The sequence below is a fragment of the Leptodactylus fuscus genome, chromosome 11 (assembly GCF_031893055.1).
Source record: "Leptodactylus fuscus isolate aLepFus1 chromosome 11, aLepFus1.hap2, whole genome shotgun sequence".
NCBI classification, from domain to species: domain Eukaryota; kingdom Metazoa; phylum Chordata; class Amphibia; order Anura; family Leptodactylidae; genus Leptodactylus; species Leptodactylus fuscus.
The window spans coordinates 81,591,266-81,618,755 of NC_134275.1; the positions used below are offsets into that span (position 1 = coordinate 81,591,266).

General features: G+C 49.5%; 2 protein-coding genes and 1 non-coding gene across 5 annotated transcripts; 2 read left to right on the forward strand and 1 right to left on the reverse strand.

Annotated features, from left to right (window-relative positions):
• Positions 1 to 1,654: 1,654 nt before the first annotated feature.
• LOC142184381 (RING finger protein 39-like) lies at positions 1,655 to 6,623 on the forward strand. The gene is made up of 2 exons (XM_075259212.1): positions 1,655 to 1,960; positions 6,516 to 6,623. The coding sequence occupies exons 1-2, from the start codon at positions 1,667 to 1,669 to the stop codon at positions 6,522 to 6,524; spliced, it is 303 nt and encodes a 100-aa protein (XP_075115313.1). The 5' UTR covers positions 1,655 to 1,666; the 3' UTR covers positions 6,525 to 6,623.
• Positions 6,624 to 12,546: 5,923 nt separating this feature from the next.
• Positions 12,547 to 26,414, forward strand: FLOT1 (flotillin 1). Of its 3 annotated transcripts, XR_012711847.1 has the most exons (15): positions 12,547 to 12,700; positions 18,390 to 18,435; positions 19,469 to 19,544; positions 19,621 to 19,711; positions 19,804 to 19,947; positions 20,258 to 20,377; positions 20,459 to 20,554; positions 21,486 to 21,638; positions 21,711 to 21,892; positions 21,990 to 22,035; positions 22,121 to 22,258; positions 22,489 to 22,653; positions 23,377 to 23,442; positions 25,475 to 25,913; positions 25,945 to 26,414. XR_012711847.1 is itself a non-coding variant. In XM_075259904.1 (14 exons), the coding sequence occupies exons 2-13, from the start codon at positions 18,390 to 18,392 to the stop codon at positions 23,422 to 23,424; spliced, it is 1,305 nt and encodes a 434-aa protein (XP_075116005.1). In that variant the 5' UTR covers positions 12,547 to 12,700; the 3' UTR covers positions 23,425 to 23,442; positions 25,475 to 26,414. The 3 variants fall into 3 exon arrangements, 2 of the variants coding, with proteins under 2 accessions (XP_075116005.1, XP_075116007.1); XM_075259904.1 differs by having other exon boundaries at positions 25,475 to 26,414; XM_075259906.1 differs by lacking the exon at positions 23,377 to 23,442 and having other exon boundaries at positions 25,475 to 26,414.
• A 705-nt stretch (positions 26,415 to 27,119) lies between these two features.
• Positions 27,120 to 27,225, reverse strand: LOC142185765 (U6 spliceosomal RNA). The gene has a single exon (XR_012711944.1). It is a non-coding gene; the product is annotated as a U6 spliceosomal RNA (small nuclear RNA).
• Between the last annotated feature and the right edge of the window lie 265 nt (positions 27,226 to 27,490).

The window sequence follows — 27,490 nt, forward strand, 5'->3', positions numbered from 1 at the left end:
CAATAAAACGGAAGGAAACGTAAGCGTGATCGTATCTCTTCCATGACTACGTTGTCCTGAGCTGATCCCATGCGGACTACTAGATAGGTCCCTACTGTAAGAATGACTATCTGACATGTCCTATTGTTACCTGTTTGGATAAGCGGTGCCAAGTTGGATGAATGCTGCTTATCCTAAGGCTCTGTCCACCGAGGAGTATTATCCAACATAGAGCAAGGACATCGCAACGCACAATGCAATACAACTAATAAAATCTATAATGCTAAAGTAGTGTCACACCAGCATGGTCAACCCCGTCCTCCCCCAGGCTAACAGGGGACTGAGGTCTGACCCTTCCCTCCGCTGCTCAAGGTGTTTCTGCACCACCTTGCAAATGTACAAGGTGCAGACACCATATAGCGGTTGGTTAGGGTTACAGATAACTGAACTGATTAGTAACGAGACGGAATCGTTACAAGTTTTTCAAAAATCTTAGGTTTGGCCAAACCCAAATTTTTGTAGTTCAACAGCCAATATTATACTCAGAGGTGCCTTCAGACATTTATCCTCCCCTTCCCATGGTGCCCCATGTACTCGCTCAGACCCAATCACAGGCCTCAGAGGTCCTATGGGGGCTACGATAACACCGAGGAAGCCCAAAGACTTGCTGGAGAGATGGCGGATGCCCAGGAGAGGTGTGGGAAGGCGAGTATCCTTATTTATTACTATTGTGCACCTGCGCTGGGCCTCTCATTATTATACACGAGGGATCTAAAGACTATAATAATAGCGGGCAAACCTAGAAAATATCTGCAAGATGATTCCCGTGAGGTTTGCCCATCTCTAGTCGTGATAGGGCTTCATCCCAGGACTCCAGTCCAAAAAACTGAGCCACACACTGCATCCGTTCCAAGCGGCAGCCCTGGATGACTGTTCATGTATGGATGTCGTACACGGGGAGGGGGGAGTTGGTATATTAGGGATTGGAACCCCATTGACTATAATGGAGTCCATCGTCTATGTGCTGTTTTCAAAGTCACATTGCTGGATGAAAGACTACTTTCGGCCATTTATATATGGACTCCGCACCGGACTTACTACGAGGCAGAGGGGAATGTATTGTTAGCCATATGGCAGAGCCACTAGTAGGGTATATGCGTATGGTCAGCCATTCATTGTATAACCGGCACGTAATACTGCAGGGATCATGTACGGTATGGCCATCCACCGCCATAACACCCAGCTTTCCTAGATCCCAGAACAGTATAGTAAACCATCTTCCATCCGCTTTTACTAAACAGTCCAAAATGGCGTCTCATGTCATTTGAGTTTCGCCTCCATTCTCCGCAGGTCACGGCCACTGAATCACACTCTCCTCGCTTCCCGCGTATTCTCCTTCGCTTACAGTTTGTAAACAATATGACCGACTATTAACCCTTTGTTTGCTCCCAGCTATATATAGTCCATTAACTCTTCATTACATCACAGCAGGTGACATACGGGCCCCGAGGCCACTTCCCAGAATCACTCACAACATGAAAACTTGCCAAACGACATATGTCCCCGCCTCTCCGCCTGGGGCAGGTATGACAGGTAAACAGGGGCGGGCACACGTATGTACCGTATATAGGTATAAAACTATGTAGAATCGCTACGACTATCTGCTGCAGAGAGAAGATCGCACATCATGTCCTCCGAGAGCTTCAGGGAGCTGCAGCACGGCTCCGTCTGCCCCATATGTGATGGCTACTTTGAGGACCCAGTGACTACAGAATGTGGCCACAGTTACTGCAGGATGTGCCTGGTGAACCGCGCCGGAGGGAAGGATAACACAGGGGGTCAGCTGATGTGCCCGACGTGTGGACGGCTGATGGGATGGAGGGCGGTCACCACCGATGTTCGCCTTGGGGTCACGACACGGATTGCCAAGAGGCTCAACTTCCAGCCAATGCCACCCAGGAGGAAGAAGCTGCAGGAGCAGGTGAGGGTGAATCTTATGTTACCTGAGAACATGGCAGAAGCCTCCCCCGAGGCACGGGAACAATATTCGGTTACAGGAGGCCACTTATACCGCTTGTTCCTGTCAGAATAGATTATAGGGAACAAAGCCCTGAGCCCCGAACTAAATACAGCCATAGAAAGAACAATTATATATATAAGGGTTAAGTATTCTGTTACCATGCAGACACTCTATCTATCTATCTATCTATCTATCTATCTATCTCCTATCTATCTATCTCCTATCTATCTATCTCCTATCTATCTCTATCCTATCTATCTATCTATCTATCTATCTCCTATCTATCTATCTATCTATCTATCTATCTATCTATCTATCTATCTCCTATCTATCTATCTCCTATCTATCTATCTATCTATCTATCTATCTATCTCCTATCTATCTATCTATCCATCCATCCATCTATCTATCTATCTCCTATCTATCTATCTCTCTCCTATCTATCTATCTATCTATCTATCTATCTATCTATCTCCTATCTATCTATCTATCTATCTATCTATCTCCTATCTATCTATCTATCTATCTATCTATCTATCTATCTATCTCCTATCTATCTATCTATCTATCTATCTATCTATCTCCTATCTATCTATCTATCTATCTATCTCCTATCTATCTATCTATCTATCTATCTATCTATCTATCTATCTCCTATCTATCTATCTATCTATCTATCTATCTATCTATCTATCTATCTATCCCTGTGTATCTGGGCCCTTGGACAGCAGTGGCCCCCATCTATATAACCATAGGTCTGGTTCACATTGCTGTGGCCCTCTCAGCCCGCCGGGCCCGGGTACAGATGACAGTTCTAATAGGTGTGTTAAGAATTACAATCCTGGGGGGTAACATGGTGGCTCAGTGGTTAGCACTGCAGCGCTGGAGTCCTGGGCTTGAATCCCACCAGGAACAACATCTGCAAGAAGTTTGTATGTTCTTCCCGTGTTTGCGTGTTTACATTCCTGGGACATAGATTTTATTGTAGGTATGGATAGGACGTCTCCTGCGCCGCCGCGTATATGAATGTGCGCCTCTTATCTGGTATCCATATTGTGTATAATAATGCTGCAGATAAGACAGTAGTACACACTTAGAGCGAATACCAGAAGAACACGTTGCTCGCCCAACACGTAGTAATAACAGTGTGTGCGGGTGGATCAGCACATTGTACTACGGTATCTATATATAACACTGGGCGCAACAAAGATAAACTTCCTATATGCTAATGTGAGACTAATTATATCCAAGTGACAGAGACGGACTGTAACACCCGGAACGTGCCGGAGACGGCTCCGCTAACACCGGCTGACAACTGCGTGGCCGTACACGGTGCGTTATTGTCGGTCAACCCTAATGATTTCATCAGGAAGGGTTAACTATCAGGGCAGATAAGTCAGAGGTGTCATCAGATTAGGGCCATATCCCAATTCAGGACACATGCATGCTTGGCCAAATAGAAGTGACATGTTAGAGTAATAATATATATAATATAGCGTCGTATAGGAATACTGTATATAATAGTAACACAATAGAGTAATACTGTACATAATAGTGGTAGAGTAATATTGTATATAATAGTGACATGGTAGAGTATTATTGCACATAATAGTGACATGGTAGAGTATTATTGCACATAGTAGTGACCTAGTAGGATAATACTGCACATAGTAGTAACACCATAGAGTACTACCGCACATAATAGTGACATGGTAGAAGTTTTTTGGCATTTTTAGCCTGTTCACCATTATTGTATGGGGGCCTGGGATGATGGCGGGCCGGGGGCCGGGTCTCCGTAACCTGCAGATTGACTATAACCTGCTAGAGAACACTGGATGACGAGCGGTGCACACAATGGCGGGGTTATTAACAAGCTCCTGTGATCCACTAGATCCCTCTGTATCCTCCTCACTGTGGGATCATCTCCCTATAACGTGCTGGGCTTGTGCTTATAGACAGTCAGAGAAGACAGAGCTGCAGTATAAAGTATAGGGGAAGGAGCAGCGCAGCAGACATGGGGGACGATATCTGTCAGCTCCATGATTTATGGACAGCTTTAGCCGGGAAGACAATGGAGCTGGACAGGACCGATCCAGGTTATTATTCCCCTCTGCCCGTTCCGTCTTCTGCCCCCAGCCCTTTACTCCAGACACAGAGGTCAGTGACACCGGAGGACATGACAGAACTGTGGACAGACGTAAGAACGGGAGACTTTGTCACATAGCAATGCAACATCACCCCAAGTAAATCCGATGTTATATGGCCGCCACATGATGAGACACTTCCTCTCTGATTGCTCCGGGAATATTCAGCCTCCCACCCCTGGACCCCCATCTATCAGGGCGACCAGAGCCCCCTAACCCTGAGCTTGCTTTTCCATGACTCTCATAGACTTCAATGGCTGACCTCTTCCTCAACGTGGCCATAGTCCGGTTCTCCTAGTATTTGGGTCCCCCATGTATCAGACATCCTCCTAATGGTGCAGGGGATCTGCCGCACAAATGTATCCAAGGGTGCAGTACCTTGTACAGCCAGATGACCAGGGGTGGCGCTGTGTAAGGAAATGCAGTGAAGAAGCCATCATTGCTGCCTCTTCATTGCCAAGATTGTGGAGCCCCAACCTTATAGGTTTACACTCCTTTCCTTCTTTGCCATAGCTATTCCTAACCAGCTCAGCATACACCTGCATACTCGGCCTGATTGACATGAGCTGTCTATGGGGGAGGGGAGCAGTGGCTGAGAGATACCCCTGCGGCTGAACAGAAGGATCAGACAGTCTCCCCCAATATATGCCGTAAGAAGGAATGAGCTGGCCCCTATACACAGGGGTGTAACTATAGTCAGTACCGGGCCCCGAACCCTGAGGGGGCCCCAGAAAGAATAAAGTAGATGACTAATCTAATTGACAGACTAATTGCAGACTTAGCATCGGGGGCTCCTTAGCTTGCAAAATAGGCAATCTAGCTGATCGGTGGGGGTCCAACCTCAGAGACCCAAAATGATCAAGAGACCAGGGTTCCCATATGAATGGAGGCTCAGACATGTTTCTGCTCCCTACAGGACAGCCAGGTGCACTGCGCCTCCTTAGATTAGATCTATACGACAACTTTGCCGCAACTCTCATAAAATCGCTGCGTCATCCTGCGACTTTTTCACCAATGTAGATAAATGGCGCCGCATCACATTCCTTAGGCTGCGACTGAGTCCCAAAAAACCCAGAAGTGTTCAATCCCTTTGTGACTAGGAGTCGCAGTCGCATCTCTCTCAGGGTCACGTTGCGACCCCTCCACTTACATTAGTGATGCAGTCGCGATCGCCATGTGCTCCATATATCACAGCTCTGCGTTGTCAGTACCCCGAGCAGTCCGCACACCACCCCAGGGGTCGGCCATGATCCATATCCGCTGCGCCCCCTAGTGGAGCGCTACGAAACATCTTTTTATCTAATTTTCTTCAAATGGGACCTGCAAACCAAGAGCAAGGAAACGTTCCAAGCTGAAGTTCTCTCTTCTGTTCGTTGCGTACACCTACATGACGGTGGCCAAAGTCATGACGCAATGTTATTCTATTGCGTACAACCGATACTGGGCACTGTCACCCTGCACGTGCCAATCTGGCGGTTTAATACTAGAGGCCTTTGTTCACATCTATAATATGTTCTAGTCAGGAAGGTTTTATTTTTTCCTGGGAATCCCTTTAATTACATTACCCACATAGGCCGGAGGTGGAACGTAAAGCATCGGGGCCCCGTCCCAAATAGGTAACAGGGTCCCCTCCCTACTATATAGTATCCTGATGGCTCCTTATACATCCTACATAGCTATTACACGCAGAAGAACAGCTCTGAAGCATAAACTTCTACTCTCGCTCAGGGATATTATTGGGCGGTGGAGCAGCCCAGGTTTCGAATCGGTGAAATCGCTCGGCACAATCGTCCATAGGGTGAATAACAAAAAGTGCGAGAGATAACTTTGTGGCTTTAGACGAGTGTGACCACATATCGGTGCAGGAAGATAATACCGCCATGTGCGTGAGAGAATGCGAAGTAGGACGTCTAAAACAACGCGGTGACCTAACATGACTATAGTGTACGCGCCGCCTGTATATAGTGAGTGCAGCCGTGTGACCCGGCGGAGCGGAGCCAGGACCTCGTACTGATCTCACAGCCCTGTTATAATCCTCAGGGGCGTGTGCACGTTTGCAATGATTTTTCATTACTCTGCTGAATTTACATTGAACAAGAATTCAATTTGCAGACGGCTTTGTTTAAAAACTATCCTGCCGTATTGTGTATACAGCTCCTATGCGGACCTATGTATCAAAGTAGTTACAGACCACATAAGCGCCTGTTTGTAGTCGGATCCCGCAGTCATGTCTTACACGTGTCATCTGCCCTCTCGCCCTTCATGGAGTGAAATAGACGGACGTACTGCGAACACCAAACAACCCCCGAGCTCCTCCAGGATAATTACTGGAATAAATACATAAAATGAACCTCTCTCTTTTTTTTTTCTAGGAAATCTAGAGAGTCACAAAGCAGAAGACAGCGGCACCGCGCCATTCACGAAGCTTGTGTTTCCCAGATCTCGTCTTACAGGACGGCCTGCAGAGCGTCGCACATGTGCTGCTGGAATCCTTCAATGATTTCTGTATATATATTTATGTTGTCGTTGGATGTTTTTGTAATATTGTTCTATGTATAATATGTGCGTGATAATCCTTTTATATTCAGATATTATGTATATATATTAAAGATGTTGTATATAGAGATGTGACCCTGACCTGCTGTATGTATATTATATATGTGTGCAGTGTGTGTATATATTTGTGCATTATGTATGTATATAGGTGTGCAGTGTATATATATACAGTGTTGGCTAAAAGTATTGGCCCCCTGCAGTTCTGTCAGATAATCCTCGCTGTCCCCCAGATAATGATTACACAGCACAGACTCTTATATAGTATATAAGTGACACAGGGTATATACAGTATAAGTATCGCCCCCTGCAGTCCTGTCAGATAATCCTCGCTGTCCCCCAGATAATGATTACAAGCACAATCTCTTTGGTAATATCTTCATTTATTTTGTTTGCAATGAAAAAACACAAAAGAGAATGAAAAAAAAAGTCACATCATTGGTCATTTTACACAAAACTCCAAAACTGGTGCGGACAGAAGTATTGGCGCCCTCAGCCTAATACTTGGTAGCACAACCTTTAGACACAATAACTGCGCACAACCGCTTCCGCTAACCAGCAATGAGTTTCTTACAAGGCTCTGCTGGAATCTTAGACCATTCTTCTTTGGCTCCTGCTCCAGGTCCCCCCTGAGATGTGAAGGGGGCCTTCTCCAAACTGCCACCAAGAGATCTCTCCCCCTCCCCCACAGGTGTTCTATGGGATTCAGGGCTGGACTCATTGCTGCCACTTTACAAGTCTCCAGGGCTTTCTCTCACCACCATTTTCTAGTGCTGACCTGAAGTGTGTTTTGGGTCCTTGTCCTGCTGGAAGAGCCCTGACCTCTGAGGGAGACCCCGCTTTCTCACACTGGGCCCTACATGATGCTGCACAATGTGTTGGTCGTCTTCAGACTTCATAATGCCATGCACGCGGTCAAGCAGTCCAGTGCCAGAGGCAGCAAAGCAACCCCAAACCATCAGGGACCTCCACCATGTCTGACTGTAGGGGGCGTCTTCTTCTCTTTTTTCCCTGTAATCTCTATGTTGAGGCCTTTTCCTACTTTTGTCTCCTCTGACCAGAGAACATTCTTCCAGAACAGTTTTGGCTTTCTCAGGTAAGTTTTGGCAAACTCCAGCCTGGCTTCTGTCTCTGGGTAAGAAGTGGGGTCTTCCTGGGTCTCCTACCATACAGTCCCTTCTCATTCAGACGCTGACGCTGGATAGTACGGGGTGACACTGTTGTACCCTCGGACTGCAGGGCAGCTTGGACTTGTTTGGATGTTAGTCGCGGTTCTTTATCCGCCATCCGCACAATCTTGCGGTGAAATCTCTGGTCAATGTTTCTTCTCCGTCCACATCTAGGGAGGTTAGCCACAGGGCCATGGGCTTTACACTTCTTGATGACACTGCGCACGGTAGACACAGGAACATTCAGGGCTTTGGAGATGGACTTGTAGCCTTGAGATTGCTCAGGCTTCCTCACAATTTTGCTTCTTAAGTCCTCAGACAGTTCTTTGGTCTTCTTTCTTTTCTCCATGCTCAATGTGGCCACACAAGGACACAGGACAGAGGTGGAGTCAACTTTAATCCTTTTCAACTGGCTGTGATTTAGTTATTGCCACCACCTGTTAGGTGCCTCAGGTAAGTAACAGGTGCTGTTAATTACACAAATTAGAGAAGCATCACATAATTTTTCAAACAGTGCCAATACTTTTGTCCACCCCCTTTTTATGTTCGCTGTGGAATTATATCCAATTTGGCTTTTTGACAATTCTTTTTGTGGTTTTCCATTGAAGACAAATTAAATGAAGAAAATACCAAAGAATTTGTGATTGCAATCATTTTCTGGAAGATACTTTTGGCCAACACTGTAGGTGTGCAGTGTGTATACATATAGGTGTGCAGTGTGTATATATAGGTGTGCAGTGTGTATATATAGGTGTGCAGTGTGTATACAATGTGTGTGTTGTGACAACCAGTTTGATGGATTTACCTTTTCTTGGAGGTATAAGATAAGGTGCAGTCTGAATGTTCCAGGAAAAGGACGGAGTAGCCAGAATTTTGTGTCAGCTGACCCCCGAGCAGTGAGATGTCACACATGACCAAAAATAAAAACAGACACAAAATCCTGATACAGGCTCTAACCAAACAAAACCAGTCCCGGCTACTGGGACCAGAATGATCTAATGTCAAACCAGTCCAACAATACAGCAAGCAGTTATATGTAATGTTACCGTAGACTGAGGAACCCAGAGATGTGTGTGTGTATATACATGTACAATATACAGTGTGTGTATCTATAACTGTACAGTATATGTGTGTATATCTGTAATATATATATAGCTACACACACAGGATATATATATACAGTATATGTGTATGGGCATCCATCCATAGGATAAGGGATAACGTCATGAGCAGGGGGTGTCTGACTGCTGAGCCCCCACTGATCCTAAGAATGGGGGTCCAGTTCCTCCATCCTAATAGAGCATTAGGCCAAGTGTGCGCCCTGCTACTCCATTCAGGTGATCTCGCTGATCAGAGGGGTCCAACCTCAGGGACCCAAAACGATCATGAGAAGAGGGTCCCCATATGAATGTTGGGCCAGGGCACTCAGACATGTTTCTGCTCCCTGATCTCCACTGCACCGCATTACGCGAGGTCTATACCACGACTTTAGCCGCAATTCTCAAGTATCGCTGCGTTATCCTGCCACTTCTTCACCTATGTAAATGAATGGCGCCGCATCATATTCCTAAGGCTGCGACTTTTAGTCCCAAAAATCCCAGAACGGGGCTGCTGAGTGGCTGCTGACATGTCACCTCCTGTCAGAGCAGAGAACAGTACAGGCCCATAGAAGACATAGTTGTGTCGTAATATAGGGGCAACGTGGCCACCACATGTGTATGATCAATACCAATCATCTGCCAATGCTTTGTCATGACAAGTATTTTCTGTACCCTGATATTAGGTTGGCATAATAATACGTGGTTGGCACATTGGTACGGCCATTCATTGATGATGTGACTGTACTGGACTACTATGTGTCACGTGTCTATTGCCCTCCTATGGGGACACCCTGCATAATATAGAGGTATAACTGGCACCCCCAGCTCTCTAGCCCCTCACCCTACTCCATTACTGAGGATTATCACTCGCCACGTACTGAAACACTCCGGCTACATCAACATTTACCCATCAGCCGGAAGCCGTTCCTGTTCATCCACATTTTTCAGGTCTCTCCCTATGAAAGGATTTTCTAACCTGACGGACGGCCTCAGGAATCAAAATAATCTGCCCGGCGTTATGTAATAACTTTATTATATGTATTATCGACTCAGCGCGCAGCAATGTAGGATGACGGCGGACAAGAAGTCATCATAGCGCGGCCCCTAACAGGAGCCCGAATAACAGCGCCAAACCTTACAGGGAGGAAACGGTTAAACAAAGATACAGATTCATCAAGTCCAATTTATAATCTCACAGTGTTGATCCTGAAGAAGGCGAAACCCCCTATGGGGCAGATGGCAGGATTGTGCTTGTCACTAGCCATCTCTGGCGCCCCCTTCAGCAGGGGCAGATGATAGGTTTCCATACACCAAAGCAGGAGGAATTTATTAGGATATTCAGTTGTTTGGGGACTACGTTTTGGGGGGCTCACCATCACACCCCCTGGGGCCTCCATAAGTTCTCCTGTTTGCACAATTTGCCCTGCCCATCACTAATCCCCTCGGAGGCTCCCATGTAAGTGCCGACACTCAGAATAGTTATCATATTTGCCTTCATATGTTATATGTCATGACTCTCGGCTGCACATACCTCGCTCATCTGTCACACATGGCCACGTAGCGTGTATATATCATGTATTGGGTGGGGCAGCGCTTTGTACTCCAGGCTGGGCAGTGTTCAGCAAGGACTTTGCATAGTGTAAGGTAATACCCGGGGGCCGAAACTCACATTGTACAATTTGCAAATATGGGGGCCCGGACTCCCCCGGCCAGTCAGATGGCTCATATATCGGCTCTGTATGGATACACGGGCTGATAGACACAACTTTTTATATACGGCTTCATTCACAAGACACTGCCACAGACAAGAGCAAGTGCCCAGGAATGAGAAGGGGGTCAATAATATCAGGGTCTCTATTACTTTAGGGGAAACTGTCCTGGGGACTGTACATATTTAGAGGGTCCGGCCTGGAGTCCATATGTATTTAGAGGGTCGGGCCTGGGGTCCATACATATTTATTGGGTCTGGCCTGGGGTCCGCACGTATTTAGTGACTTCTGGAATGGGGTTCGTACATATTTATTGGGTCTGGCCTGGGGTCCGTACGTATTTAGGGGCTCTGGCCTGGGGTCTGTACGTATTTAGGGGCTCTGGCCTGGGGTCTGTACGTATTTAGGGGCTCTGGCCTGGGGTCTGTACGTATTTAGGGGCTCTGGCCTGGGGTCTGTACTTATTTAGGGGCTCCGGCCTGGGGTCCGTATGTATTTAGGGGCTCTGGCCTGGGGTCCGTACGTATTTAGAGGCTCCGGCCTGGGGTCTGTACGTATTTAGGGGCTCCGGCCTGGGGTCTGTACGTATTTAGGGGCTCTGGCCTGGGGTCCATACGTATTTAGAGGCTCCGGCCTGGGGTCCGTACGTATTTAGAGGCTCCAGCCTGGGGTCCATACGTATTTAGTGGCTCCGGCCTGGGGTCTGTACGAATTTAGAGGCTCTGGCCTGGGGTCCTTACATATTTATTGGGTCTGGCCTGGGGTCTGTACGTATTTAGGGGCTCCGGCCTGGGGTCCGTACGTATTTAGGGGCTCCGGCCTGGGGTCCGTACGTATTTAGGGGCTCCGGCCTGGGGTCCGTACGTATTTAGGGGCTCCGGCCTGGGGTCTGTACGTATTTAGGGGCTCTGGCCTGGGGTCTGTACGTATTTAGGGGCTCCGGCCTGGGGTCCGTACGTATTTAGGGGCTCCGGCCTGGGGTCCGTACGTATTTAGGGGCTCCGGCCTGGGGTCCATTCGTACTTAGAGGATCGGTCTGAGGCCTGTACATATTTAGGAGGTTTACCATCCATATTTATTTAGGGCTTTGTTCTGTATTTCTTCAGAGGCTTGGCATCTATAGGTGTTCAGGATAGCGGTGGGCCTGTATATATGGGATTGGGGTTCTCTATTCATTTAGAGGTGTTTGTTTGGGGGTCGGTATTAGCTTTAGGGCAGAATTATACAGACACAGACGATAACAGGAGAACTTTACTAGCACAGAGGCCATGAGCTCGGTGGCTACTATATCCTCAGGTGAGACTACAAGGTTATGGTCACTATGAGCCTGTACAACCTTGTGTGTCCTATACAAACAGGTGGGGCAAACGGTAAAAATGGCCCCCTCCTGCACCACTTATAACATCTCAGAATCTTCTCAGGGTTTGTCACGTATCATTTGTGATGGAGAGGTGATGGTGAAAAGTAAGTAAAGGTCACAATAACCCAAAATACCAGCCAAACAGGGGCCCGATGGGACAAATGCCCTTTAAATACAGCACGACCCCTTTAACTCGCACTCTTTTCAGAATGACCCCTCGTGTAAGGGACACAACCATCTCCAAGAATTTTAAGTAATGTGAACAGTCAGAAAAAAAGGCTAAAATCTGTACCTGTACCCCAATGTCTGCCAGGGCCAGTCCATAAGGCGTGCAGTGCGCAGTCCCTGACAATAGATGGCGCTGAAGGCGGTGAGCAGTGTCAGACACTAGATGGCGCTGGGTGCAGTGAGCAGTGTCAGACACTAGATGGCGCTGAGTGCAGTAACCAGTCCCTGCCACTAGATGGCGCTGTATGGAATGCGCGTCTCTATGGTCCTGTCCATTATCACCAGTGCACAGGAGTAGTGGGGGGAGGGCGGCAGGGTGGAGCAGTAACGGGAAGATAAACATAAGAGGAAGAAGAGGGACAGAAAGCCGTGAGCGAGGCGGAGAACCGAGCTTTACTACACCGAAAGTCACACTTTACGACTGCAGCGCGTAGCAAGGTGCGGTAAGCATGTGATATGTGCTGGGCAAGGCAAAGCAAACACGAATAATACACGTGAGTGTGCAAATGTGTGTCCTGGGGTGTGTGCAGGGGTGTGTGTGTGTGCAATGCAGGACACCTGCACTATATATACATCTATAGGGTGCATTGCTATATAAAGGTGTTATATAATGGACTCGGGGTGTATATATATATATATATATATATATATATATATATATATATATTAGTGTGTATTGTGTCTCCCTCAGTATTTGCAGCCCCTCCGCTTGCTGTCAGTGAGTAGACTCCATCCAAGGCTCAGCCCCATCCTGTATATCCGAGTCCTGCCACTAGGGGGCTCCACGAGGGGTTTTCGGCTTCTCGATGTGATGTTTCTATTCGCTGACAGTAATCGGAGATGGTGTAAGTGATCAGTCAGCGCTCGGAGGACGGCCGTGTTCACACAGGACATGATGAATCCAGTGTTGGCTCATATCCCAGAGCGGTAAAAGTGCAGGATGGGAAGTTTCCATCAGGTGACGCGTCACTTTCACTGTAATAGAGGGTCACATGACCTGGAGGTGCTGCATTTAGTGCCCCTGGAGCTGCGAGCAGGCGGTGGGGCCCTTCAGGTGAACAATCTGCTGTCACTTCCCTTTGCTGTCACCGGAGCTGTCACTTAGAGGGGGCGGAGCCAGCTAAGCCCTTACCTGTCACTGTATCATGGGCCTGACCCATGACCCCTCCCCTATATACGGGTGACAGCACTTTGAGGGGGGAATCACCCCATTGTATGACATAGAGGGAAGATACTGAGGCGCACATTTGGCACAAGACCCCTTTGTTGCACCACAAGCCCCGATCTGTGGCCCGTTGTGAATGGATCGGGCTGTGTTAGGTTTGTAACCCTAGCTCGCTCTGCAGCCTCTTCTCCCATTTCCTGCACCGTTTGGGCATGTGATACCCCAGTCTTAATACATGAGCCCCTATGTCTAGCGATATACTCATCACATGTCATGTAAAATCACGCGTGTAATATCGTATGACCCCCCCCATATCATTACATTAGGTGCAATATCGTGTAAGATAGATTATGGCTGTCAGGCTATGCTGGTAATTGTAGTCCCCGCAGGCAGCGCGGCCTCTGCCCCATTGATAAGCATTGGCAGCTGTGACTGAGGATCTGTGCAGACCTGTTGGCTGCCAGCACTGCAGTAATGTAATCAGTGGCTCTGCAGATGAGCGCAGCTCCTGACCGTCAGCGCCACCGCCCAGCATCAGTGTCAGGGATTATATATTGGGGCGGTGGTGAAAACTGCTCTTGCACAATTCAGTGCGGGGTCCTGACACAATGTGCTCACTATTTCCTGCAAAGGTCAACGGTGGATTTCAGGGAGTATCGTGTGATATTGTAAATGAGAGCGAATGATTATAACAACTTATTGGGGGATGGGTGAGTGTGTCCTGTCTGGGGTCTATGGTGGTCTAGTGGGGGATTCACCAGGGCTGGGGTGATATGCTGGATCTGGTGACAGTAACCTATCTATCTGCAGTGCTGGGGTGATATGCTGGGTCTGGTGACTGTAACCTATCTATCTGCAGTGCTGGGGTGATATGCTGGGTCTGGTGACTGTAACCTATCTATCTGCAGAGCTGGGGTGATATGCTGGTTCTGGTGACAGTAACCTATCTATCTGCAGGGCTGGGGTGATATGCTGGTTCTGGTGACAGTAACCTATCTATCTGCAGGGCTGGGGTGATATGCTGGGTCTGGTGACTGTAACCTATCTATCTGCAGTGCTGGGGTGATATGCTGGTTCTGGTGACAGTAACCTATCTATCTGCAGGACTGGGGTGATATGCTGGTTCTGGTGACAGTAACCTATCTATCTGCAGGGCTGGGGTGATATGCTGGGTCTGGTGACTGTAACCTATCTATCTGCAGGGCTGGGGTGATATGCTGGGTCTGGTGACTGTAACCTATCTATCTGCAGGGCTGGGGTGATATGCTGGTTCTGGTGACAGTAACCTATCTATCTGCAGGGCTGGGGTGATATGCTGGTTCTGGTGACAGTAACCTATCTATCTGCAGGGCTGGGGTGATATGCTGGGTCTGGTGACTGTAACCTATCTATCTGCAGGGCTGGGGTGATATGCTGGTTCTGGTGACAGTAACCTATCTATCTGCAGGGCTGGGGTGATATGCTGGGTCTGGTGACAGTAACCTATCTATCTGCAGGGCTGGGGTGATATGCTGGTTCTGGTGACAGTAACCTATCTATCTGCAGGGCTGGGGTGATATGCTGGTTCTGGTGACAGTAACCTATCTATCTGCAGGGCTGGGGTGATATGCTGGTTCTGGTGACAGTAACCTATCTATCTGCAGGGCTGGGGTGATATGCTGGGTCTGGTGACTGTAACCTATCTATCTGCAGGGCTGGGGTGATATGCTGGTTCTGGTGACAGTAACCTATCTATCTGCAGGGCTGGGGTGATATACTGGTTCTGGTGACAGTAACCTATCTATCTGCAGGGCTGGGGTGATATGCTGGTTATGGTGACAGTAACCTATCTATCTGCAGGGCTGGGGTGATATGCTGGGTCTGGTGACTGTAACCTATCTATCTGCAGGGCTGGGGTGATATGCTGGGTCTGGTGACTGTAACCTATCTATCTGCAGGGCTGGGGTGATATGCTGGTTCTGGTGACAGTAACCTATCTATCTGCAGGGCTGGGGTGATATGCTGGTTCTGGTGACAGTAACCTATCTATCTGCAGGGCTGGGGTGATATGCTGGGTCTGGTGACTGTAACCTATCTATCTGCAGGGCTGGGGTGATATGCTGGTTCTGGTGACAGTAACCTATCTATCTGCAGGGCTGGGGTGATATGCTGGGTCTGGTGACAGTAACCTATCTATCTGCAGGGCTGGGGTGATATGCTGGTTCTGGTGACAGTAACCTATCTATCTGCAGGGCTGGGGTGATATGCTGGTTCTGGTGACAGTAACCTATCTATCTGCAGGGCTGGGGTGATAGGTTAGTGTCACCAGACCCAGCATATTCCACTTGTATGGCTACTGCATGAGGTGGCTGCAGTACAAGTAAATAGACTAGTGCGCCCCCTTCTGGAATGGCAGCTCTTTAATGGAGGAGGAGTTAGGGCCTGCGCACTTGCCAGAAAATACAGAAGAATTTAGGCAAACTCTGTCTCCAATCCCTCTCCATTCTCCGCCCCTCCAGGTTTCCGCTCAGATAAATGGGGCTGATCAGCGCAGGTCTCATATCGCAGCGTTTGTCGGTTGTGTTTTCTGCCGCAGGATCTAGCAGGACGCTTATTTTTTCCGCAGCCTGCCTTGATCTTGGCCTCTGTTTCAATACATTTTGCGGGGGGTGTGAGCTCCAAACTACATGGTTTATGTTTGGTTCACACCTGCATTCGGGTTTACATTTGGGGGGGTCCGCTTGGTGACACAATACAAAGACCCTCCCCCAAAGTGGACAGTGCCCGGTTTAGGGTTGTGGTCAGGTGATCCAGGGCGTGACTTTGAGCAGGATTGGGGGTGGAGGGTGGCCGGGACTGATCCCATAGTGAAGGGCGTGATGTAACAGACCAAAAGGAGACAGATGGGGTCATGCGGGTCTTATTGGAAATCTTTCTGTGCAGATTTTTAAGTCAATGGAAAGAAATAATGTAATATTTACTAAGGGCCTATTCACATTGTGTCTCCAGTGTCTGTATCACATGTGGTAAATGGCCAATACAGGCCAAATGAGGGTCCTTTTGATATCTGTTCTGAATCTGTGTTACTCACCTCTCCTGGGCTCCGGCGCAATTCCCTGTTGTCTTTGGGTCGTCTACTTGACGTCAGGGATTGGTGAGGCCCAACCAGTGTCCTCAGCGGGTCACATGGCGTCAGCAGGCATAGACGGAAGCCTCACAATGCCGTGACTAGGCCGCAGTGGTCCCTGAGGTCAACAGAAGACCCGAAGACGGCAGCGAGCCACGCCAGAGCCCACGAGAGGTGAGTAAGGGTATGTTCACGCGGAGTTTTTTGCCAGCAGATTTTGACGCTGAATCCGCCTGCCAAAACGGCTCCTGTTGACTTCAGTGGGAGCCGCTCGCTTCTTTTTTGCACTAACTAGTAGCGGAAATAAGAAGCGAGATGACCCTTCATGGTTCAGATACCCCGGCTGACCCGGCCACAGCGTCCGCGGCGCAAGAGTCCCTCCCGGTTAGGCCCATTCATTCGGGCCAAATCCGCAGCAGGCTGCCGAAGCACTGCTCGCCGCGCGGTACGTTCACACACAGAATCCATTTTCCGCCATGTGTGAACATACCCTGACACTGGTTTTTATGTTTGTCGCCTCCGCCTATTATACTCAGGGGTCTGAGGAGACCTCACTATATAATCATAGACATTTTGCTTTGGGCTGGTTCAGTCCTAATGAAACAAAACAAATTTAGCGGGATTTTCCTAATACATTCTCATATTGTAAAAGGGGCGTGGCCTAAATATTCGCCATGAATCCTAATAGAGGTAAATGGGCCGATTTAATTGCGATTTTTGACTTGGGTCTCGGTCACCAGCCCTACTATGGATGTTTATAGGTAGCAGATATCGTCCGTGTCATCAGATCAATATATACGTCAGTGTGAACAGAGCCCTACATGTAACGCCCGGCCACATAACACAGACTTACTGCAGGTAGCGCCAGGCTGATGGAGGAGTCGCAGTGTAGTAAACCAGAAGCCGCGCCATCTGCAGAGTGTACGCTGTAATACGCCAGCACATTGTTTGTATATAAACGTGGCAGGCGTCAGGGGACTCTCCATCTGCCCGGCCTGTCCTGTCTGCCAGCCGTGTAGAATCTCAGCCTGCAAATGACAGGATTAGAACAACATGGCTGCGTTCTTCCAGAAACAGCGCCACCTCTGTCTATAGGTTGTGTCAGGTATTGCAGCATGACCCTGGGTGGCAGAGGGCTCGGGCGCTGACACTATGAAGACCGCAGTTGTGTAATCCGTAGTCACACTTGACACTACAGCGGTCTTGTGACGACCACAAACAGGAAGGCGACGCGAGACTGAACGCGATGTCACAGGGTCGTGGAGAGAAGTCGCACCCATCACAGTAGTGGAAGTCAGGCAGCGGGCGACCTCCGGACCCCCTAAATCACATGGGGGGGATTATCGTATCCTGCACAATAGAACTCGGGTGTAATAATGTGACACTTGGCTTCTGTGCACCAAGTACATGACTTTCCTCTGCACCGTCCACTTTTGGGACGTCTGTGCGATGTGTCTGCAGATGATGACGGGGGATAGTGGGGTGACTCCTGATATATACTGCTCATATACTCCGAGAGATGCCAGATTAGTAGTAGGTAGTCTGACAGTGATCCCAAGGGATTAGGCGAGATAAGCGGATATCGGACACATGATGCCGCTTATCTCTATGGGATCGTATTTGGTAAATCCACCTGTCCAGTCTTGCCTTCCCCGGAGTAGTCGAACACTTGGGTGGTCTCATTGTGGGACGGTGCACGGGTCCCTGATATCATGGCTGGACGACACTGACATCTGTAGATATGGGGGTGTAATATAAGGGCGGATTGTGTAGTAATATAGACCACAGTAAGAATCCAGACAGTAGTCACCCCTCCCCCGCACTAACCTTCTTATGTTTCCTTGTTTCACATGTAGATGGTGTTCTATACCTGCGGACCGAATGAAGCCATGGTTGTATCAGGTACGTTCCTTTATCATCAGTCTCCAGGACTTCTGTACTGAGGACTTATCCCCAAAGAATTTAGATTGTGAGCCCTACATGGGACAATGTTAACAATAGCTCTGCGGAATATGTGATTGGTGGGGGTCCGACAACTTGGAGCTGTATGAAGAGACTTTGGTGCCCACAAGCCCTGCGGCTTCTTCCCTGTGCTGTTGATGTCACATGACACAGCAACAGCTCAGCCCCATTCAAGTGCCAGGTTTACAGTGTTGTGCTCGGTGAGTAGTGAAAAGGCTGCAGCTGATGTGCGGCGGTCCCAGGCGTCCGACCCCTGCTGATCTTTCGTTGATTTCAGGACAGGTCATCGGTTATTAAGCATAGACAACCCTTTTACCCAACCTGGAAGCTGCCCAGTCACGTTCACGCTCAGTAGTTGCTCTCTTAAAGGGCTTGTTCACCGTCATTGCACTTTAAGCCCCGCGCAGCAGACAGCACATGAGAATACCTAGTACTAGTAGTTGCTGCCGATGCCTGCCAGGTCTGCTATAGCTGTAGTACCGTATACTGTCTGCTCTGGTAGGAGCGACGCGGCATCCAGACATGTAGGGTTATTTGATCCGGCTCGTCCATCAGCGGCCCCATAGATTAGCACAGCAGACATCTAGCGCATGCGCGCTCGGTGTGTTCACTCATAGTCTTTGGGGCTGCTGATGGTTGACCCTCCATGTCCGCACGCCACTTCACCGCTACCACACAGAGAGCCGAGAGGTAACAGGACTACAGCTGTATCTACACTAGGAGAGCCCGGGATCTCCGGCGGCAGCAACTATTAGAGTATACAGTGCTCCGGCAATACCCTGGAATATAATGGTGGGTGCATTGCCCGACCACTGACATCAGGCCTAGAAACCTAGACTGACCCCATTATGTGTCAGTGGACACTGCTAGAATCTTACAAGTGTAGTGCCAGATGCGGCAGGAGATGCTATATCCCATGTAGTCCAGGCTCCCGTCATGTATGTGGGCTTCATATATCTCTGGTGTATTGCAGGTTTCTGCCGCAGCCCTCCAGTAATGATCGCCGGTGGCCGGGTCTTTGTCCTGCCCTGCGTGCAGCAGATTCAGAGGTGAGATACCGCCACCTACCTGCCAGCAGTCACAAGCCTATAGATCGGCCTCTGTTCACACTGTCATTGTCTGCAGGATCTCTCTGAATACGCACACCCTGAACGTGAAGAGCGAGAAGGTCTACACACGGCACGGAGTCCCCATCTCTGTCACTGGCATTGCTCAGGTATAGCAGGAGCGGCTGCCATGTGCGTGCAGCTCTATAGTCATCCTCTGGATATATGGGGGGGCTCTGACCTCTCTCTGCATCCCCTGCAGGTGAAGATCCAGGGGCAGAATAAGGAGATGCTGGCGGCCGCCTGTCAGATGTTCCTGGGGAAAACCGAGAATGAAGTGGCCCATATTGCCCTGGAGACCTTGGAGGGTCACCAGCGCGCCATCATGGCACACATGACTGTGGAGGTAGGACAGCGGTATACGTGTATATAGAGAGCGTTACAGGCGGCATCTGTACATGTGGAGTAATAAAGGGTTAAGTGGTCAAACGTTTAACCCCATGTTAGTAGCCAGAGCTCCAAATCCCAGGCATAGACCTCACTGGTAGGCGGAGCTTACTGAATACCCCTTTATGCAATAAGCGCCATCTGCAGGGAGAATGCGATCATTTTACTCTGTGCGGAGGATTTGGAGCTTTGTATCAGGAAAATATGTATATGTAGTAGTATACTATTAATGGCTTCTTAATGTTAACCCTTTCTGCTATTATTATCAGGAGATCTACAAGGACCGGCAGAAGTTTTCTGAACAGGTATTTAAAGTGGCCTCCTCTGACCTGGTGAACATGGGGATCAGCGTTGTCAGCTACACCCTGAAGGACATCCATGATGACCAGGTAGATAAGGGGTAGGGGCTGGGAACAAGGAGGAAGGGGTTAGATATGGAGGAGTAATACTGAGCGCTGTCGTCCCTGTAGGATTACCTGCACTCTCTAGGTAAAGCCAGGACAGCTCAGGTGCAGAAGGATGCCAGGATCGGTGAAGCCGTAGCCAAAAGAGATGCCGGGATTAAGGTGACTTTTTTTTTTTTTTTTTTTTTTTTTCTTTCTTTGTACCCTGTATAGCCTGGCCACACGGGCGCCCCCTCCCTCTGTATAGCCTGGCCACACGGGCGCCCCCTCCCTCTGTATAGCCTGGCCACACGGGCGCCCCCTCCCTCTGTATAGCCTGGCCACACGGGCGCCCCCTCCCTCTGTATAGCCTGGCCACACGGGCTCCCCCTCCCTCTGTATAGCCTGGCCACACGGGCGCCCCCTCCCTCTGTATAGCCTGGCCACACGGGCGCCCCCTCCCTCTGTATAGCCTGGCCACACGGGCGCCCCCTCCTTCTGCATAGCCCGGCCACACGGGCGCCCCCTCCCTCTGTATAGCCTGGCCACACGGGCTCCCCCTCCCTCTGTATAGCCTGACCACACGGGCGCCCCCTCCTTCTGTATAGCCTGGCCACACGGGCGCCCCCTCCCTCTGTATAGCCTGGCCACACGGGCGCCCCCTCCCTCTGTATAGCCCGGCCACACGGGCGCCCCCTCCCTCTGTATAGCCTGGCCACACGGGCGCCCCCTCCTTCTGCATAGCCCGGCCACACGGGCGCCCCCTCCCTCTGTATAGCCTGGCCACACGGGCTCCCCCTCCCTCTGTATAGCCTGACCACACGGGCGCCCCCTCCTTCTGCATAGCCTGGCCACACGGGCGCCCCCTCCTTCTGCATAGCCCGGCCACACGGGCGCCCCCTCCCTCTGTATAGCCTGGCCACACGGGCTCCCCCTCCCTCTGTATAGCCTGACCACACGGGCGCCCCCTCCTTCTGCATAGCCTGGCCACACGGGCGCCCCCTCCTTCTGCATAGCCTGGCCACACGGGCGCCCCCTCCTTCTGCATAGCCCGGCCACACGGGCGTCCCCTCCCTCTGTATTGCCTAATCACAAGTGCACCCCTACATTATAGGAAGCAGAGGCTCAACAGGCAAAGGTGTCTGCCCAATATGTCAATGAAATAGAAATGGCAAAAGCTCAGCGAGACTTTGAGCTGAAGAAAGCCACGTACGACCTGGAGGTGAACAGCAGGAAAGCGGAGAGTGACCTGGCCTATCAGTTACAGGTACGGCCATAACCTCTCCTTCCATCTATATCATGCATGCGGACGGGTCACCTGTCACTTGTTTCATTCCAGGTAGCTAAAACCAAGCAGAAGATCGAGGAGCAGAAGGTTCAGGTCCAGGTGGTGGAAAGGGCTCAGCAGATCCAACTTCAAGATCAAGAAATCAGCCGTAAGGAGAAGGAACTGGAAGCCAGAATCAAGAAACCGGCAGATGCCGAGCGTTACCGCCTGGAGAAGCTGGCAGAGGCTGAGAGGTGGGTGATAAACCATACATGACGGGGGAGGGGGGGGGGGGTCACAGCATTATCTCGCCCATCTCGAATCCCCTCACCCGATATTCTCGACTTTCAGAATGAAACTCATCACCCAGGCCGAGGCAGAGGCGGAATCCATCAGGGTCAGTACTGCTCACGTGCGGGAGCCTCGAGCCATTGGATATAGTGTGCGACTGGTGTAAATTGTTCTGCTTTCCATCACCACAGGTAAAGGGCGAGGCTCAGGCCTATGCGGTGGAGGTCCGAGCTCGAGCCGATGCTGAACAGATGGCCAAGAAGGCCGAAGCCTTCCAGCAATATCAGGAGGCTGCCATAGTGGACATGTTGCTGGAGAAGCTGCCTGAGGTGAGTCCTCGGCCACCAGGTATCTAGATGTGGTTCAGTAAGGAGTCCTATAAGTAGAGGGATCAGGCATGATGAAATCCAACATGGCCGACCCGGGAATATTCACAACACCCTTGTACGTACGCCGATCCCACCAAAACTGCCAAGTTGGTGTGACGTCATCCAGTGTCTATAACCGCAGGACTTCTGGCGCTTTGTGTCTCATGGCGCACCCACATGTTCTCTTGCAGGTTGTAGAGGAGATCAGCAAGCCATTAACCCAGGTGAAGAAGATTAAAATGGTGTCCAGCGGTGGAAGTGAAGTCGGAGCTGCCAAAATCACAGGAGAAGTCCTGGATATACTCAACCGCCTGCCGGAGACGGTGGAGAAGCTGACGGGCATTAACCTTAGCCAGGTCAGTAGATGGCGGGTGTCACCTCTGTCCAAAGGGAGGGGAGTCCTGCCAGACATGGAGAGGCCGTTCGAGTCGGCTGTAGATGTTACAGAGATTTCTGTCTTTCCTTCAGGCAATGTGTAGGCGCGCCATGAATGTGGTCACACTGCCAAATGTCTACACCAGAGCTCGTAAATGTCTACAAATGAAGTGGATTATCCAGATTTGTGCAGAATGACCCCCTAGTTATATGAGCTAGTAAATTATATATATATATATATATATATATATATATATATATATATATATATATATAGCTCCACCTGCAGTACCAGACACAGCCTGTGGGCGGGTGTAGCGCTGCTTCTGGAGAAAAAAAAATCAGACCTTTCTTTAGTCCTAGACAGCTAGAAATGGTCTTCCCTTTTAATGTAGATCCATCACAGGGCAATAACTTCTATGATTATGAAGTGTGGCCCTCCATGACTCGGCTCCTGATGCACGTAGGGGTCAGAGGCCAAAGATTTGACTAGCCCAGCCTTGTTAGGGGGTTGGGTTCTTACCTGTGTGTGTCTGATGAGGAGTCGGCCATTCACATACCTGTCATGGAGTCCCTGGAGGTTTGTATCTCTGGAGCCCCGGCCTGTAGGTGCAGCAGGAGCCCCCGGGTCATGGCGGGTCCCTGCAGTGTGAACATGGAGCCTGACATGACTTCTTTTTATTGTGCCATTCTGTTACGGGAAGAATCTTCACCAGGATGGAAAACTGGGCCAGCCACTGATCTCAGTGTGACCACTGGCCTGCAGCACTGTGAGTGGTCCTTGTTATCTCTGCAGCATTATATTGTGTCCATTTGTTTGCTCGCCCTATGTCCTGCACACATTGGGGCAGATTTACTAATCCTGTATAGACAGAGCCGTGGATCGGACAAGTCGCCCAACTCCCCCCTGTATACGTGGACGCTCCGCTCAGGAGAAGCTGCCGATGTGTCTGACAGTCCTTGTCTGATCTGTCATTGAGGGCGTGTCTGAAGTCGTCCGTACACACTAGACCAGGGATCAGCAACCTTCAGCACTCATGTGTTGTGAAACTACAACTCCCAGCATGCTCCATTCACTTCTGTGGGCGTTCTGAGACGTGCTGACCAAGTAGGCTTGCTGGGACTTGTATTTCTACAACAGCTTGCTGACCCTTACACTGAGATCTGTGGGGGCATCTTCAGACTGCTTAGTGTCAGTACATGTCTACAGGGTGGCTTTTGGTAAAATTGTGGCGCACATTGTATTAGAAACCAGACCAGTTAGACCTCACCTTGTAGGACAAGGCAAATAAAGGGTCCAAGGCCACAAAACCCCGACACCTCTTACAGCCGCATCAAGTTCGTTTTGCCTTCCCATTGATTTATCTAAACCACAGCAGAACACACAGCGAAACGCTGCCGAAACTGGCAACACGTACAAATGTCTTCTCACAATGTGCGCAGGGCATGTAGGCGTGGAGTCTGTCCTAATTCTGGTGTCTTTAGCTTAGTAAATCTCCCCCATGATGTGCAGACTGCCTGTATATGGCATCTATCACCCCTTGATTTTTATTTTGGGGGGGGGGGGGGGGTCTGGATTGACTTTCATTGTAGTTTCCCATCAGATTTCCTAGCATCGCTGCTCCGCTAATTCACGGGGATCTCTTTTTATTTGTATTTTTTTTTGGCTGCTCTCCCAGAATCCCTCACTGCCTGCTCCTGGCCCAGCTTTAATCTATTGGCAAGCTTGTGCCACTCCCAAAAATGGCCCCCTGAGCGCATGTAGCTGTGCCAGGCAGAGCATTGTAGCCATAGAGGGTGCAGTGGTGCCAAGGAGGGTCCACATTAGACGCCAGTGGTACCAGTCACAAATCTAGACCCGTGACCATCTCCCCATTTATAGTATATTCTGCTATTAATATCTCTGATGGGTGTTTCCCTTTAAGATTTGTTACAGCCCTTGGGAGTGGTACAATCTGATGTAGCCCTAATATAACCCGCTGCACCCCATGATCTGAGCATGTATTGGGGGTATCAGAGCCTGCATGTGTATGGAGACCTCCGTCCAGTGTGCCTGAAAGGGAAAAGTCGTCATGTAGCGGACAATCCTGCAGCGCACCGCAGACACGGAGGTGATGTATGGGCGGAGGTCCTATTAATAATACATGGCACTCCACTGCGGGATCTCAGAGCACATGGACTTCAATGGAGTATTTTCACCAGAGCGGCGACTTATCTCCCAGACTCAGTCCTATTAAAGCGAATGGGCTGAGCTGCAATACCAAGCACAGCCACTATACAATGTATGGCGCTGTACTTGGTAAGTAGTAAAGAGGTCGGAGTGCTCATCCAAATGCTGCACCCTCTTAAAGCTGATCAGCCAAGGGGCTGGACCCTGCCAATCTTTACTTGATAACCAATCTCGTAGCCTAGAAACCCCTTTATATCTCTTTATATTAAAGTGTCCCTTTGACTGCAGCAGGAGCCTCCCCCCTCCCCCCCCCCCCCCCATCAGCTGGCGATGGGGGAGATCGGCAAGACATTAACCCTATGTTTTCTGCACCATCAGTGTTAAAATCATGTAAACCCCCTTTAGCTGAAGACTAGAGCTAGTCGGAGATGTGACGGACCGCCGCGTTCTGATCACATTCTCCACCGCTTTCCTTTCTGGGTCTCGTGTTCCTGTAAGACTTCTCTATAAGACATATCCGGGAGAAGAATAACTTAGAAGTCCTGTTTTCTTCGCCTGATCTTGCCATTTTCAGCGTGTGGCTTTCCTCCGGCCTCCTGACACTACTTACACCTATTCTTTATCTCTTCTAGAACATACAGAGGAGGCCCGGGCGCATGATCTGAAGACGTGGCACGTGGCATCCTCCCCTCCCTCTAATGGTGCCTCTGAGATGTATCTGTGTCTTCTCTACATGTATTATGGCCGCTGCTCATCGAATGATTTCTATGTGTTTGGATGAAGACTCGTCTCCATGTTTTTTGTTACTTTGTATCAGGGACGGTTTTCCTCTTCCATGTGGTTTGGGTTGATGCCGTGTATCTCATGTTTTATAAGACTTTTATTTTAGTACCCCACAACCTATATATTCGTATATACCAGACGTCGCCCCGCTAATAAACTATGCAAACTGCTCGCAATCCCATCACTTGTCAGATCCAGAATAGCCACGGACCTCGCTGTCAGTGCCAGGGATAGCAATGGCCGACCTCGGCGAATGAAATTTGTTGTATCGGATCGACACGTAGCCTTGTGCCTGGCGTCATTTGGGACGCTCAGCCAGTTTCCCCAGCAGGGGGCAGCGCAGCAGATTGTCAGGCTCGCCAAAGCTAGATTTAGAAGACGTGTAGGTTTTATTTGACCTACTTACATGTCTAATCTCCTCCTTTAAGGCCCCGTCACCACTATAGTAATGGCTGAACACCAAGACGGGGATTTAACCCCCCCCCCCCCATTTTATCCTGAACCGAAATCCCCCGGTGTTTAACCCTCTTGATACCACTGCCTGTTGTAGATTGCCTCATACGCCGTCCGTATTGCTTGACCCAGCTTTGAGCTATGTTGGCAAGCTTGTGCCAGTCCTGGGATGACGTATTGAGGACCCCCCCCCCCCCATCCCCCCCCTATATACTGTACTTTATACTTTGTCCTTGTACAGATGTGACTCCATACTGTGAAGTGTTCTGTAGATGATAAATGCCTTATATCTCCGTATATTGTCATGACGGCCCAGTAAACATATTGTATATCTTACATGTTGTGCAGTTTGTCGTTTCCTTACATACATTTATATATAGGGGTGCCAAGGATTTGGGGGAAAAAAGTGGCGTCTCATGGGTACAGCGTATTTGAGACTATATACCATGATCTGTATAGCATCGGCGTATGCTGCAGCGATGTACAGTGTGTCTAGTCACAATCTCTCAGATGCCATTAAAGGGGTGTTTCAGGGTTAATTTATAATTACGTATCTTTAGGATACGTCATTAATATGTGAATGGTGGGGGGGCTAAGACCCAGGACCCCCGCAGATCTACTGGCTGAAGAGGCCAACCAAACGCTGCGGCCTCTTTACTGTATACCCAGCACAGTGCGGTACATTGTATAGTGGCTGCGCTTCATGTTGCAGCTCAGTCCCATTTCACTTGAATAGGACTGAGCTGCTGCTAAGTGATGTCATCGGTGCAGGCTTGTGGGCAGAGGCAGAACTAGAAGCTCCCAGGCCGCCCATGCAAACTCCATTAGGCTAGGATCACATCTGCACACGGGTCTCTGTTGTTCGAGGAGTATTATAAGATATCCCCCTTTGGGATTTGGCAGCTGACTCGTGGGACAACCTACAATATGTACGCTCGTAGATCTGCCACGCCGGATTACGTTTGTTCCAATAATGTCTGACAGCAGAAAAACACAAAGGGTTATATTGTGCCAGTAAAGGAGCGTGCAGTATCTTTTTCTTCTTATATGGAACGCTTCATGAATCTGCATGTCTTCCTTGCACACGGCCATACTTATCCTCTCTGCAGCGTTCCAGTTTTAGTATCTGCGCTGCTGAAGTGAGCACAAGTACATGTGGTATCTGGTCCTGATCGATACGTTGGAGGACATTGAGCTGTAACATGGGCTGTCTATGAATCACTGTCAATGGGTGATACTGACTCTGCAGGAGATGGCGCACATCCAGATTATACGGCCTTTTCAGCAATTCGTCCAGTGCTCCATAATACTGGTATCAAAGTGCAACACCCTGAACTCCGATCACTGCGCTCTATGGCGGACGCTCCATTATATGCACCTATAAGGTAGCCCTACACCTTACACAACCTCCT